The sequence below is a fragment of the Fusarium solani genome (assembly GCF_023522795.1).
Source record: "Fusarium solani strain SB1 chromosome Unknown bctg00000008, whole genome shotgun sequence".
NCBI lineage: Eukaryota > Fungi > Ascomycota > Sordariomycetes > Hypocreales > Nectriaceae > Fusarium > Fusarium solani.
The window spans coordinates 2757596-2771705 of record NW_027072148.1 but is presented as its reverse complement, the minus strand read 5'-3'; the positions used below and the strand labels follow the sequence as shown (position 1 = coordinate 2771705).

Here is a 14110-nt window from a genome sequence, read left to right as displayed (position 1 = left end):
ACGAACGAATGGCGTGACCGGAGAGGGGAGAAAAGACTGACCTTCTAACACGCAAAAGCCTGCAATACCGGACATCTCAAGACCACGTATCGACTCTATATAACTGTCCGCTACCTGTTCCTCCTCAGGATTTGCGCATTGTGAAAACGCCCATTTCGCTCGACTCGTTAGGCGATTTCAGTAGTGGTTGTTGAGGCGACGTTGCTCGGTGAAGTGACGTCGGCAGTGCTGCTGGATGCGATCTCGGTTGTGCTGGAGGGCGCGGTCGCGGTGTCTGAAGACAGAAGAGAAGACGAAGGCCTACAGATACCTACAGAACTACCGCTGAAAAGCGACGCAGCGGCCACGAAGCTGTAGACGAGATACGGCGTATGCATGATCTGGAGAGAGTTGGCAGCAGAGATGAAGAAAAACAACAAAGGGAAAGAAGCTGAAGGGCCAGGAGAAGGGGAAAAGAGATTGTTTATCTTGGCGTTGCTGGAAAATCAATAGTTTGTGAATGGCTTCAAGCGTTGGCCAATGAAAAGATGAGGCCCTTGCTCGGATTTATTAATCAAGACTTGGCATTCTCCAGAAGCAAAACCAGACAACTATGGGACAAGGCAATAGCGAATGGTCCGAAGAAAGCTATACTGACTCATTCCTAGGTAGATAAAGGAAAGGGTTCGTCTTAGCGAGTGCTTCTCTTGAATCGCGTGGTTCAGATGGTACTTAATCACAATATGGGTTATGAGCTTTGTCCAGCTTAAATGGTTAAAATATAGGATTTAATCGCTGGCAGATCTGCGGGAATGAGAGTCAAGTATTCGACTCTCCGATGCCATTTTAAACCAAATTGGAATTGCGCTGTTGTTGGCCTCGTGGCCTGTGGGATCCGTGATCCCAGAAACGGGCTCCGAGCTGGTTGGTATCAAATTATTGTATTATGATAGCCAAAGGCATTTAAACATGTCTAGTTCTAACATGTTTAATACTAACGTGGTGATATCTTGCTGCATCAACGTTGATGTAGTCGGCTGCAAAGCCGAAACATGCCCAGCATTCGGATCCCGACCCGACACAACGGCTCAAACAAGCCATGAGCCGACACATTCCACATTTCGGCACGTTATCTCTCCAGGCGTTCATCAGCCACGAATCATATCAGCGGGGGGATCAAGCCTCAAAGGCGATAGGCCAGTTCCTTTATCTCCCCCGCAGCCGGGAATTCGGCCGTTTCTGCCGATTGACTTCTTACTTATCACCGAGATTCTTCACAGTTCGTCGTGATCATCCACATCGACTACTTTCCACATGACGAGGCGAACCGACCGTGAACCCCGTGTGAGACGATCCTGCGAGCGCTGTCGGTACGTCTTCCGCTTGGTGGAAACTCGGAATATCGCTGATCAAGCATTGGTTTTAGTCAAAAGAAGATTAAATGCCCCGCAGAAAAGCCTGGGTGCTCTCATTGCCATCTTGCTAATTCACCTTGCGTCTACCTGCCGCGAAACCATGTGAGCCATGGAGGCCGACGGGCCCAAAATAGATCTTTGTAGGGCATTTGTCTAAAATTCATGTTTCTTTTGGTCTGACGATATCACAGAAGACCCCGCGAAGTCTACGACAACAGCTCCCCGAGCCCATCCAACAGCTCACACCACCAAGATACAGAGTAAGCGCACTCCATCGCATTGTGTCCAATTGCTGATAAAAATGACTACAGGCCATTTACAGGCGGCCCGAACACCCAGGGGCTGGCCCCTCGGCAAAGACCAGCCAGCTCACCAACTTCTCAACAATTGTCTTCATTAACGGCCACAGACCCATCTACATGGTCAGCGACAGCAGCATTCCCACTTCAAATGACCCCATTTACTCACTACAAAGCATTTCAGGTCTCCAGGAAACCCCGAGCCCCCTCTAGAATTACTCCACGACTTTGTCACCGTCTACCGCGAGAAGCTTTACTTCCAGCCTCTCCCACTCTTTGACCCACGCCGTCTTCAATCCAAGATAGCTTCATTTCCTCATTATCTGCGATGGAGTTTCCTAGCTCTTACTCTAAACTATACTAGTCACAATTTTTACTACGGCCTAGAGTCCAAAGCGATCGAGTATTATGCTACCTCGGCCAGGAGCATCGTGGTGGACATGGCTGCTGATGGGATCCCGAAGCTCGAAGTATTGCAAGCCCTCTGTCTGCTTTCGTTATGCGAACAAATAGGTGAGTGACTAACATACATGCTCAGTACGTTTCGCTCATCATCTTCCAGCTGGAAAGCCAGCCCGTTCGTGGATGACTATCGGCATCGCATCAAGGCTTGAGGCCTTCCGACTGTCGAACTTGAGAGCAAACTCAGACTCACGGCATACCGACGATGCTACCTCAAGGTGCCATTGGAGCATCGTGATCTTAGAAAGTGCCTTTTCTCCTCATATGAACACACTGGCTGAAGCATCTCGCGCGCCGAATTACCCCAAGAGCGTCCCTGTACCTCCACCGGTACATCCTTCGCATGGCATGAAGAGCTACTGCCCCGACTTGACCGACGCTTACGAGGGAAATATTCACGACGCTGGTATTACTGCGTGTTGCTTGGGCTATGTCTGTCTTTGGGGCAGCATCATCTCATACCTACGAGATATCCGAGACGGCGCCATGGAGTACCCCTGGTTAACCACATCGAGACATAATCAGCTCACAGTCAAGCTCTACGAGCTCGAAAATCACACTTCGCACAGACATCTTATCAGAAATGCGCCGTTTCCAGATCAACCGCCGTCTAATCTCAACGAACATCGAGAATACTGGGCGCCATGGGTCTTGATGCAAATCACGATGCACGCTTCCCAAGCCGCCCTAAATCACCCATTTGTTCAACTCGTCGCCCTTCGAAGAGCAGGACGCAAATTCCAGCCTCGCTCATTCCTGCAAAAGACGGTTGACCAGGCACTGTTTCACTCGGAATGGGTCTCCCGCTTAGTGCAGATGTGCGAGGATCGCTCCTTTGAGGTTAATGATCCTTTGATCGGACAAGCAGTCGCTGCATGCGTCTCCATACTCTGGATCTTCCAGTTTGCACGAGACCGCAAGGTGTCGGACAAGGCCAAAGAAAATATCGGCACTTGCGAGGCATTTCTCTCACGACTATCACACAACTGGCCACATATAGCAAAAAAGGTTGGTTCTTGCTCACATATGGTTTTTTTTAACACACCATGGCCACATCTAACGGTCAGTTATAGGTCGACATTCTTCAAAGACTCAACGCCAAGGCCTCTCAAGCACCACAAACAGCACAAAACGATGATTCGACCAGCTCCACGATCTGCTTTGAGCCCGAGATGATCTGGGAGTTGCTTGACCCCACAATGTCGGGATCCAGTTTCACCACTTGTAATAGCACTTCAGAAAGGCCAGGATCAAGCCATGGCTCAAGTGCCACTATCCAAGTGGCGACAAAGTTCATACATCCTATCGATGACAAGGAGGAGAACCCGCCGCCTGCTCCCAATACGGCGCATAATTTCTTCGATTTGGGCGATGTTTATGGGGAGCCCTTTCTGGATCAGTTCTTTTCTGATTCCTTGCTCGTCAATATCCAGTAGATATCGGGGTGCCATGCATTATCACTACAGCAGGTCACCGCAGGTTGTGTGTCGAGGGTATTTGGCCTTGACAGGTGTTTGAGGTTGTCGTTTTACTAGACCGTATCGATGGGATTTTCAGTCATGGCAAATATTACAGAGTGAAAAACTCCCAGCCAAGGGGATATACTCGGCGTCTGGTGTGTAGGCTCATATATCAACAATGGAATATTAGGCCCCCGGGCTAAAATTGCCATATTCGAACGTATTTAAATCTCGTCAGGCAAGTGGAGAATGCCATTTCTTCCACCATAGACCTCCAGAGCCGAGTCAACGGATGAACCATGTCACACTAAATCTTCCTTTTGTCAGCAAGACGAACGGCGGGTAGTGCCAAGCTAGCCAAGGTATACGTAAAAATCCGTCGTCAATTATATGCCTCACCAGTCATTCGATTCGTCTATAAAGAGGAGACAAAACGGAGATCAGATAAGATCCTCCACTTCCATGATAACAAGGATGCCTCCAACTGCGCGCCTATCACAATTTCGCCATCCCACAACAATGTGGAGATGTCACCGCGGAGAAGAAACTCAAAACAGCCATGATCCATTGTTCAAGCATCCAACGGTGCCCTCGGCAAGCTCGGTTCCTCCAGCGGCCGCCCAACCTTGTCAAACTAGCTTAGATACATGCTTAAGACGCCTAAGCGAGTGGGAATGGTCTTACAGCCAAGACCGACCATTGACAAACTTCTGGGAACGGGTTATACTCTACCGAGCAATGATATTCATGGCCCCCCACGCCTGTCCTCGTGTTGAGAATCCTGAATTGGGCATGACCGCCGCAGGACTGCGGAAGACCTTTTCCTATAAGAAAAGGGCAGAGGTCGTGTTTGAGGGTTTGCAGTGATCGTCGAGCAGTGCGTACAGTCAAGATGGCAGTCGAATCTCAAGTCAACGATGGCCAGCAAACTCCGGCAGCGGAGGAGTCTGGACCGAGAACAGCCACAGAGGCTATGCGAAAGCTATGGACGCCTCGAAAACTGGGTATCGCTATTGGATGGTAGGCATTCTCACTTGAGCGTTGTAAACTCCGCTAACAATTGGTAGCCTCCTGGTCATGAACTTTTTCATGAACCTGAACGTGTATACCCAGAACGTCTACGAACCATACGCGACTAGTCATTTCGATGGTCATTCTCTTCTGACCACTGGCTCCATCGTCAATGGCATCGTGCGAATCGTATCCTACCCTCTTCTCGCTAAGCTTGCCGACGTACGTCTCCTTACTACTCGCCATCTCGGGATCACACTGACATATTGATAGCATTTCGGCCGCCCCCAAGGCTTCGGAGGAGGTGCTTTATCGATGGCCATAGGCAGCGCCATGTTTGCGGCCTGCCAGAACGTCGACACCTTCCTTGTACGTACCCTCTTTGAACCAACAATCTCATTTAGCTAACATCTCTAGGCTGGAGGAATCTTTGACTCGTTTGGTGATACTTGGTGGAACATTACCCAACAAATCTTTGTCGCCGACGTCACCAGCCTGGTAAACCGAGGTCTCCTGTTCACCCTGCCCGAATCACTCTCAGCCATTCCTACGCTCTATGCTGGAACGTACCTCGGCGAGCACATGCTCCTATTTTCGTCTTGGAGATGGGGTTATGGCATGTGGTCAATTATTCTGCCAGTCACTGCGATCCCGACTATCTCCATGATGCTTTGGATGGGCCGTCGGGCCAAGAACATCGGCTTGATTACCGAGCGATTGTCCCTCCTTCACGGTGCTCCCTCTGGTGCTGTCGGCAAGGTGAAGCATATCGCCACCCAGCTTGATCTCATCGGCGCTCTTCTCCTGATCGGTGGCTTGGCTATGACTCTTCTCCCCATGACCATCGCTGGACGCAGAAACACCGACCGATGGGAGGAGCCATCGTCCATCGTCCTTCTCATTGTTGGTGTCTTGACCTTTGTCGGATTCCTCGTCTGGGACGGAAAGTTTGCTTCCAACCCCATCATCCCTTATCGAACCATCCGAGAACGCAACGTCATCATCGCCTGTACGTCTGTTATCGTCATCGCCATGTCCGACAGCATCTACAGACCCTTCCTCTCCAGTTTCCTTCAGGTTGCTGGCCACTACTCCCCAGGAGCTGCCACACGAGTCGACAATGCCCAGCGTGTGGCATACAACATCGGTGCCCTGTTCTCGGGTCTTTGCCTCAAGTACGTCAAGCATACCAAGCCTTTCATTATGTTTGGTGTTGTTTTGATCATTCTTGCTTCTGGCCTGCCCATCTATCTCACCAACATCTCTGGAACGCATATCGCCAATGAGCCAACCTTTATCGTCTCCAAGACGCTACTTGGAGTTGGTCGTGGTCTTGCCCAGGTCTCTTTACAAGTTTCTCTACAAGCTGTTCTCGCGAATGAGCAGATCGCCGTCGCTACCGCTGTCTACCTCTCTTCTCTAGGCTTTGGCTCCAACCTCGGTGTTACCATCAGCGGTGCCATCTGGAACTCCCTTCTTCCTCGAAAGCTTAACGCCAACTTTGGTGAAGAGGTCGGCAGAAAGATCTTTGGATCCATTGTCGTTGCTCAAAAGTATGAAGTCGGCAGCCCCGACCGAAACGCCATTGACAAGTGTTACCGCCAAACACAGCAAACACTGGCTATCGGATCCGTCTCTGTGTCTGCACTTCTCCTCCTCCTTGCTTTCCTGGTGCAGAACGTCAAGCTTGGAGAGGAAGATACCAAGAGAGCGGCACAGGCAGATGAGGAGCTTGCATGGGCCATTAAGCAAAAGGAGGCGCAGGAAGAAGAACCCGTGGAGATGGAGAGGCAGCAGCGACAGTAGATTTCCCAAGCCCGGAATTCTGGCATAACAGCGATCAAGTTCATAACAATAAGGCATAAGTGTCATTCGTGTATCAATATGCTGTACCTATAGCCGAACCCCTTAAAAGACAAGAAATATTAGATACCAGCCAATGCCAAGCCCAAACCAGCCACGCTCATCGCACCGGCAGCAACTCCCCATCCTTCATCAGTTCCCTCGAGCCGTGAATAATTCCAGATTGTATAAGACACTGCAGAGAAACTTGCCAGAATTTCTCCAACCAACTCTGATGAAAAGTCCCCGTAAATCTTCAACCGCACACTCTCCTCATTGTCAGTAGAGCTAATTATTCCCACAAGTCTGTCATATGCATCCATCAGGACAATCCTGCGGGAAGTCTTTTGCATCTCCTTGTCTTGAACACTGCGCACAATCCAAGCTAGTGGACCAGCACAACTACTCCAGACCATGTAGCCGGATTTGCTTGAGATTTTTCCTTTGATACCAGATCGACGTGAGACATAGCTGACAACTCCATCCGGGCCTGTCGTAGGTGTGTGAAGGATATAGTCCCTAGAAGTTGCAAATACCTGAGCTGTAGCGACCTCTCGGTTGACACCGTCGGCTGTTGACACACGGATGTGAGGAGTCGACTTTGAGGGATCCCAAGAAGCCATCGACTTGATCTGCTTGCTATCTGGCTTTGCTGGAGTTGCCGTCATGGGTTCACCTGGGGTATACTCGACAGGGTCCCCAGCCGCAAGACCAGGCCAGGTGATGTCGTAGAGCTTCTTGGAAGATGCTACATCTGTAGCCTGAGAGGGAAACTTGCGATCCCCTTGCAAAAGGATCTCGAGGGTGAGGGATGGAGTTGAGGAGCTGAAGCGGGTGGCAAAGTTGCGCAACAGCTCCTCGTTGAAATGTGGTGGTGTTCCAAGAGGTGAGGGCATAATTTTTCGTCCAGAGTCCCCCTTCTCTGTGGACTCGGCGTCGACAAGAAGTGACCGTTCCAGATGAAGAATTGGGTTATCATACCACGGCACAATGACGAACCGGATACCGCAGCGAGAGCAGTAGTGACTGAGGAAGTAATATGTTGGGGCCGTCATGTATCCGCAGTTACATGCAAGACAGGCTAGGATGCCCATGAGGCAACTTGCTGTGGCTCTATCGGATGTTAGGTTTGCATCCAAGAGTGATGCAAGAACTTACTGTCCATTGGAGGTCGTCTCCATAACCCGTATTGACTTGCCGACATGCTGGCAGGCTGGACACTTGACCGTCTCGGGCTCAAGGTTGAGGCGACTGATGGGAATGACTTGAGAGGTCATGGCTACTGAGAAAAGGTTTTGAACAGCACAACCATTCACGGATCAATCAATGCTTCAAACACGGGCCGCCCGGTTGTTAAAATAAACATTTCAGCGACATCCGAGAATCCCTTTATTTCCCCAGCTCCAACCACCCAACGGAGTAAAGGCCCCGCCGCCAAGCAACTGTGAGCCTCAGCTGAGGGAGAGGTTGCTAAAGTCCGATCCCACGTGGCCCAGGCGTGGTGATCGAGAGGAGCCAAGGGTCTTGGCATGCATTCTCGGTTACTGGATAAAGCCTGGGGATGTCCCAATTGCCAACGTGTTTTGAGTCAATAGTCTGGTCTTTTCCTAAATGAAATGAATCAGGTGTTCTTGGATTTACGAGGCAGATTCTCTTCAATCATGGCTGTTGGTTGTGAACCGGATCGAGAAGTCGGGAGTCGATCCGACTTACGAGACCTCGTGATTCAATAGCATTAACACGAGAAATCTATGGTTATGGGAGTAAGATAAACGACAAAGGAAAACAAAATTTAGTAAGGCCATTAACACTGAATCTTGTATATCTAACTATATGCCTACGGAGTAGACACTACTCTATTTACCTAGACCATGTGTGAGAGCACCAGCCTAGAGAAATCCTGTCGACGGGGTGTGTTTCCTGATATTGCTCGTACCTGTAAAACAGCGCTTCTCTCATTTAAAACTGACCTAATTTCTTTTCGCCACTATATCTTTTCTTCCTATCCCTTCACAGAACATTTTTTCCCCGCCAAAGACTTGAATACGAATACCTACTGCGTGCAAGTCCTAACAGAGAGAAACCGAGCCACAAGCTGTGGTTGGCTGGCACCGTAGAGTGGAGCTTGAAAAGGCCGGAGTAACCCCTTTGCCGAATGCTCTTGGGCAGCACGTGACCGACACCCATGTGTTATGGTGTGTTGGCTGCATCACCGATGAACTCAGGTGTTTCGACGCAGCCCTGAATTGCTTCAGGACGCGTGAAGTGGGCTCCATGCGGGCGGTAAGGCACGAAATAACAATAGTCACCAATCATTTGTGCGATCGGGTATGATACATCAGCAGAGACGCAAAAACCCCAGCGTCATGTTGGTTGGTGAATAGCGGCTTGCACCCAAGGCCGTAACAGCACGTGCCTGTGCGGGACAATCCATCAAGAACATGCAGACGGACTTTTTTCACCCCTTGGTCCTTGAATCCGCAAAGAATGCAGCCGCTTACAAGCATCACGCTTCCGGGCCGTCATCAGCGGGAGGCAGCTAGCGAGCTGCGAGCAATCCACAACCCAAAGGCCAAGTCATCACGGCCTTCAAATCCTCTCCGGGTAGTCTGTATTTCCGACACTGATAATGCACGCCCGATACTGCCTCCGGGGGACCTTCTTATCCATGCCAGAGACCTAACTGAGAACGGTTCATTTGACGAAGTACAAGCCTAGCTGAAATAGCTATCAGACCAGCCGCATACATGCAAGGTCATTATTGCAGGAAATCACGATGTCCTCCTTGACGAAGCCTTTCTCCCCAAATACCCAGAACGCCGGTACGGCCAAACCAAGACGAAAGCCGATTTAGATTGGGGTAGCGTCATCTACCTCGAGGATAATTGTGTCACACTCGACTTTCCACAAGCTGAGTCAATTGGGGACGTCTCTCCAAGCTCTCAACCTCGAAGACTGACGATATTCGGGAGTCCCTGGACACCACGGTACGGAGCATCAGCTTTCCAGTATTGGCCTGACGATGAACTCCACTGGTCCACTCTATTCTCCTAATTAGACACCAAACCGGACATCGTCATCACCACGGTCCACCAAAGCATCATCGCGACGCACGCGACTTCCATCGAGCAGGGTGTTTCTACCTCGCTGAGGAGATCGCTCAAATTCTGCCACACCTCGTCGTATTTGGACACATCCATGTTTCCTATGGACGTGAAGATGTAGTCCTAGATGGTGTACAGAGAGCATACGAGGTAATGACTGGATGGGCCGGATGGATGACGGTAGGCTGGATGGCCATTCTAGTACTTTTGGCGAAACTGAAGGGATTGGTTCTACCAAACCGAGATCAAGAAGGGACTGTTTTTGTTAATGCGTCGGTTGTCTCTGGGTCGAGGAATACCCTCACAAATGAACCAATCGTGGTGGAATTTTAACTCAACTTCATCCTCTTCACTCATCTCGTGCCTATGCCTATTTTCGAGGCATTCACACCACTTCTTAAGCCCAGTACGACATTCTCGTGAAAACCCGTGTAATGCATTCAGTCTAATGTTTAGCCCAGATTCATGACCCCAAATAACCCAAGGAGATATTTACAAAAACTCAACCCTCTCTACCCAACCTTCCATTCTTATCCATACACCCGCCTAAGCCCCCTTGCTCTTGACCGCATCTAAAGAATCCAAGCTAAGTATCTCAGTCAAAGCATCCCTCTTAACACACTTCTCAAACGAAAAGCTGCTCGCCAGCTCCTCAAGCTCCTCCTTGCTCTTTCCCCTAAACAGCTCCGCCATCTCCCAGCCCGCGTACTCGCTCATCAGACACTCACGGATGACTCGCTCAAAGTGTCGCTCAAAGGTCCAGATCTTGGGGTATCTCGTGTTCTGGTAGGCGGGTAGGATATCTTCCTTGAGCTTTGAAAGGAAAGGCTCGTAAATGTGCTTTGCCTCGTCCTTGTTTGCGACACCCCAGAAGTCGAGACCGAGGCGTTGCTTCTTCTCCACGAAGGGAGCGATGAGTTGCATGTATGATGACTGAGGGTCGACGTAGACCATGCCTTGGTAACCGATATCCTTGTAAAGCCAGATGGACCAGCTAACGTCGGTCTCCTTGTAAATGTTAAGTTGTTCCTTGAGAAGGGCGAATCGCTTGGCGTTGGTCGCAACAGCTGTTTCTCCCTCCTTCTTCTCATTCTGATACACCGGACCAAACTCGCCGTTCCAGATGGGCACATTCTTGGCCCTCATAAACTCAACTTTTCGCTCAAAGCTTTGTCGAAGGTGATCTCTCTGCTCCTGGGTGTCCTCGTACTGAGGTCCGAATGGGAAACCAAGCATGCTATAGTCGTGGCAAGCATACACAGCATTGGGAAGAGGGTTCTCGGGGAAGGCTCGGAAGTCCATGGCGTAAGTGTTGCCGTCGATAAAGATCATGTGGTCGGGGTCGATAGCTCGGATACTCTTCTCGGCGCGCTCGTACCACTTGATCAGCCTCTCGCCAAAGTATCCCGACTTGTTCTTGTGAGGATCGGCAGGCTCGTTGAGAAGGTTGTAACCAGCCACCACGGGGTTGTTCTTGTAGTGCTTGGCCAGAGCCTCCCACAGCTGAATGGCTCGGTCTTGGTGGTCCTTAAAGTCCCAGAACATGGCTCGCGCAATGCCAGAGTCGCTGTGCCAGTCCTGGTTCTGACCTCCGGGAACAGCGTGCATGTCGAGAACGACATAAAGGTTGTGTCGAGCGCAGATGTTGACATATTTATCCAGCAGATCGAAGCCCTCTTGCTTGAGCGTGTCGGGGCTAAGGTCATCCATAAAGTGTCGGTAGTTGAAGGGAATTCGGATACAGTTCAAGCCCAAAGAGGCAAAATAGGCGGCATCTGAGTCGGTAAAGAAATGGTGGAGGAGTCTGTCGAAGAAGTATGTGGCCTTCTCCTCTCCGAGAACCTCAGCCAATTGAGCGCGATGCTCATGCTCATGTCCAGAGTAACCGGTGATGAAGTTCTCCATGTTGAGCATGCCACCAATAGCAGCGCCCTTGAGAACGACAGTGTCACCCGCGGGGTTGACGATGCGGCTTCCATCTGTTCGCAGCATAGTGCAGGAAGATCTCTGAGGGGTTGGTCTCTCAGAGACCCTGTAAGAGCCCTTGCTGTCTGCAGTCGCGACCATTTTGGTGAAGGCTCAAAAGTGTGTCTGCCGGGGAAAAAGCTTGAGAAGAAACGTGTAAAAGGCAGGGAAATATTAATTCAAGTGCCCTACACAGTTATGCTGTCTTGATTCAAACGTCCCAAGTTGCAGCACGAATCAAGACTTAAATGGTCAAGGTCCCGAGTGGGCTGGGGCCCTGTGATCGCTTAAAGGCGACACTCCCCGACGCTCTCAGGCCACGCCAAGGATCGGCATCTCACTTGACCTGGGGAAATTCAAATCTTGCCATGAGGAATTTAACCGTCGTAATTTACCAGTCCAAACATGGTTGATCGATCGATTCAAAGCTACATTCCCCGGATCAGCTGTCAAAGCTCATCATGACCCCCTGCAGGAACGCCCTTCGTGCGGAGAGCTCTGGGGCCTCGTCTTCCCATGAGCTGAGGAGGTACATGATCTTCTGCACCGCCTCGTGCCAGCCCCTCGGCATCGTTGCGCCTAGCACGCGCCCCCCGAGGAGGATACCGGCAGAGCGGACACAGGCCCTGATCATCAGCCACGTCCCGTGATGACGATGCAATAGTCCAACTTCATTCACTTGCACTCGAATAACGTGATACTCCAATCCTTTGTCGGCGTACTCCTTGCCAGGCAAGTCTAGCAGCAGCCCTCTCTCAAGAGCGTTGAAGTGAGCCATGACAAATGCCCAGTAAATGGCTTCGAAGAAGTTGACGAGATGTCCGCGAAGGACAAACGTGCACACATTGTCTTCTGTAGGTGGTCTTGAAAGACAGAGCTCTGGTGGTAGGCTACCAGCCCACTGATGAGCCTGTGTCTCATAGTCTGGTACCCTTGCGGCCAGATCCCTGAGGAAGTCCAGGTTAGAAGCAGAAGAACGGTGCAGCTCAAGTATTTCGTTAGCGATTCGACTGTAAAGCCGTCGCAGAGAAATCTCAGCCAGGTAAAACAGCCATGACGCTCGCTGTCTGTCCGAGTCTGTCGTCTTGTTCGAGTCAAGCGGATGAGGCGGCGTAGGAAAGAATGGAGGATACAAGTTGCTCGAAGAGTGGTGAGACTTGTTAAAATCCGGCAACATCAGCTCCGATCTCAATTCGTGCTCCGACTTCCACGAAGACCAGTAAATTGCCTCTTGCTGCGTCTCATCAGCCTCCGGCTGCACCATGTCCAGCCCCGAGCTGACTCCCCTATGCGCCCTCTGCAGGAACGGCAACGTCTGACAAGCAGCCAGAGCCTGCGAGAAGAACCTCCACGCTTCGAAAGGCTGAAAGTTGCACATCAGAAACACCCCAGACAGAAAGAAGCACTGCGCTCCGATTATGTCCGATTGCGTCATGAGCGTCCCGATCCTCTTCTGCGCCGCATGGAACAGCTTCTGGGCCTCGAGATAGTTTGCTGTATCCGGCTTAGACCCAAGGCTCGGTCCCAAGGGAGTGGCAACCTTTCCGAGCGCGCAGATGAGCAGCGCTAGGCACGAGTTTGCCGACCAGTCTATGCCTTCCATGATGGTGCTCGTGACGAGCTGCCGAGTTGCCGTCTCCTCGAGTATGGGGTTTTTGCAGTGCACGTGAGTGAAGAAGTTGTCTAGAAGCATTTTCACGCTCTGCGTGTCCATGTCGACAATTCCACTCAGTGGGCTGCATCCAGGGGAGTACGAGTCCCGTGGCTGGGCAGGGGAAGCTTGGAGGCTCTCCTGAGGCGAGTGCTGAGCGAGGACGGACCAAATAAGCAGACTCTCCATCTTTTCCGGAAGAATGCTCCTCAGAGGGATATCATTGAGATCACCAATAGGTCTGGCAGGTGAACTCGAAGACGATTGCATCTCTTCATTCTGACAAAACGCTGGAGAAGCATTGACAGCTTCATTTCCCAGCCCCTGCTCGGCACGCGGCTCTTTGATCAGCCTCTCTAGCTCATCTAATCGTTCGAGGATCTTGAGACTCGCGGGGTCAAAAGCCGAGAGGTCGACAGGTGACTGTATGCACGTCGCGCCGACGCTGAGGCAGTATGAGCACGATGGCTTTCGATTGTCGCATTTCGTCTTTCTAGCTCGGCAGACCTGACAGGCGGCGTTCGCCCTCTTGCGCGGGTAAAAGGCAGTTCCGCGAGCTGCCGGCCTCTTGCCAGGGGGACGGTCTCTGTCTACCGAGGTCTCGTCCATCTGTTCAGCTTGTTTCGGTGGAGTCATGGTGTTATGGGGTGGTATGAAGGGTTAGCGAGTCACGGTCAGAGTCCGTCGGGGAGTCTCGCCCCTTATAAGAACCGCTGGAGACTGCCGGCACAGGTAAACGGCTCACCCGCTCAGCTGGAAAACCTTGTCGGGGAGTGTCGCCCTTAACGGCCAGACTGGGTTAAGCGGATCCCCCACATTCCAGGATCCATCCGGCAGCTCCAATAGCTTCTCTCCCCACAAACCCCAGACCGGCCTAGACGAAGCTTGGATGTCGTCTTGTGACTTTGAAGAGCTAATCCTG

The 14110-nt window shown here is 51.2% G+C and overlaps 5 protein-coding genes across 5 annotated transcripts; 2 read left to right on the top strand and 3 right to left on the bottom strand.

The window, feature by feature from the left end:
* Positions 1-1293: 1293 nt before the first annotated feature.
* Positions 1294-3591, top strand: MRS44_012937 (uncharacterized protein; the record flags this gene model as incomplete). Its single annotated transcript, XM_065618962.1, has 6 exons — positions 1294-1323; positions 1586-1654; positions 1706-1816; positions 1870-2206; positions 2256-3163; positions 3229-3591. The coding sequence occupies 6 exons, from the start codon at positions 1294-1296 to the stop codon at positions 3589-3591; spliced, it is 1818 nt and encodes a 605-aa protein (XP_065475034.1).
* A 916-nt stretch (positions 3592-4507) lies between these two features.
* MRS44_012936 (uncharacterized protein) lies at positions 4508-6432 on the top strand (the record flags this gene model as incomplete). The annotated part of the gene is made up of 4 exons (XM_046273080.2): positions 4508-4635; positions 4683-4848; positions 4900-4995; positions 5044-6432. 4 exons carry the CDS (start codon positions 4508-4510, stop codon positions 6430-6432), a joined length of 1779 nt encoding a protein of 592 aa, XP_046126483.1.
* Positions 6433-6551: 119 nt separating this feature from the next.
* On the bottom strand, positions 6552-7745 carry MRS44_012935 (uncharacterized protein; the record flags this gene model as incomplete). The annotated part of the gene is made up of 2 exons (XM_046277515.2): positions 6552-7581; positions 7627-7745. 2 exons carry the CDS (start codon positions 7743-7745, stop codon positions 6552-6554), a joined length of 1149 nt encoding a protein of 382 aa, XP_046126484.2.
* Positions 7746-10118: 2373 nt separating this feature from the next.
* Positions 10119-11639, bottom strand: MRS44_012934 (uncharacterized protein; the record flags this gene model as incomplete). Its single annotated transcript, XM_046267762.2, has 1 exon — positions 10119-11639. The coding sequence occupies one exon, from the start codon at positions 11637-11639 to the stop codon at positions 10119-10121; it is 1521 nt and encodes a 506-aa protein (XP_046126486.1).
* Positions 11640-11979: 340 nt separating this feature from the next.
* Positions 11980-13824, bottom strand: MRS44_012933 (uncharacterized protein; the record flags this gene model as incomplete). Its single annotated transcript, XM_065618961.1, has 1 exon — positions 11980-13824. One exon carries the CDS (start codon positions 13822-13824, stop codon positions 11980-11982), a length of 1845 nt encoding a protein of 614 aa, XP_065475033.1.
* Positions 13825-14110: the final 286 nt, after the last annotated feature.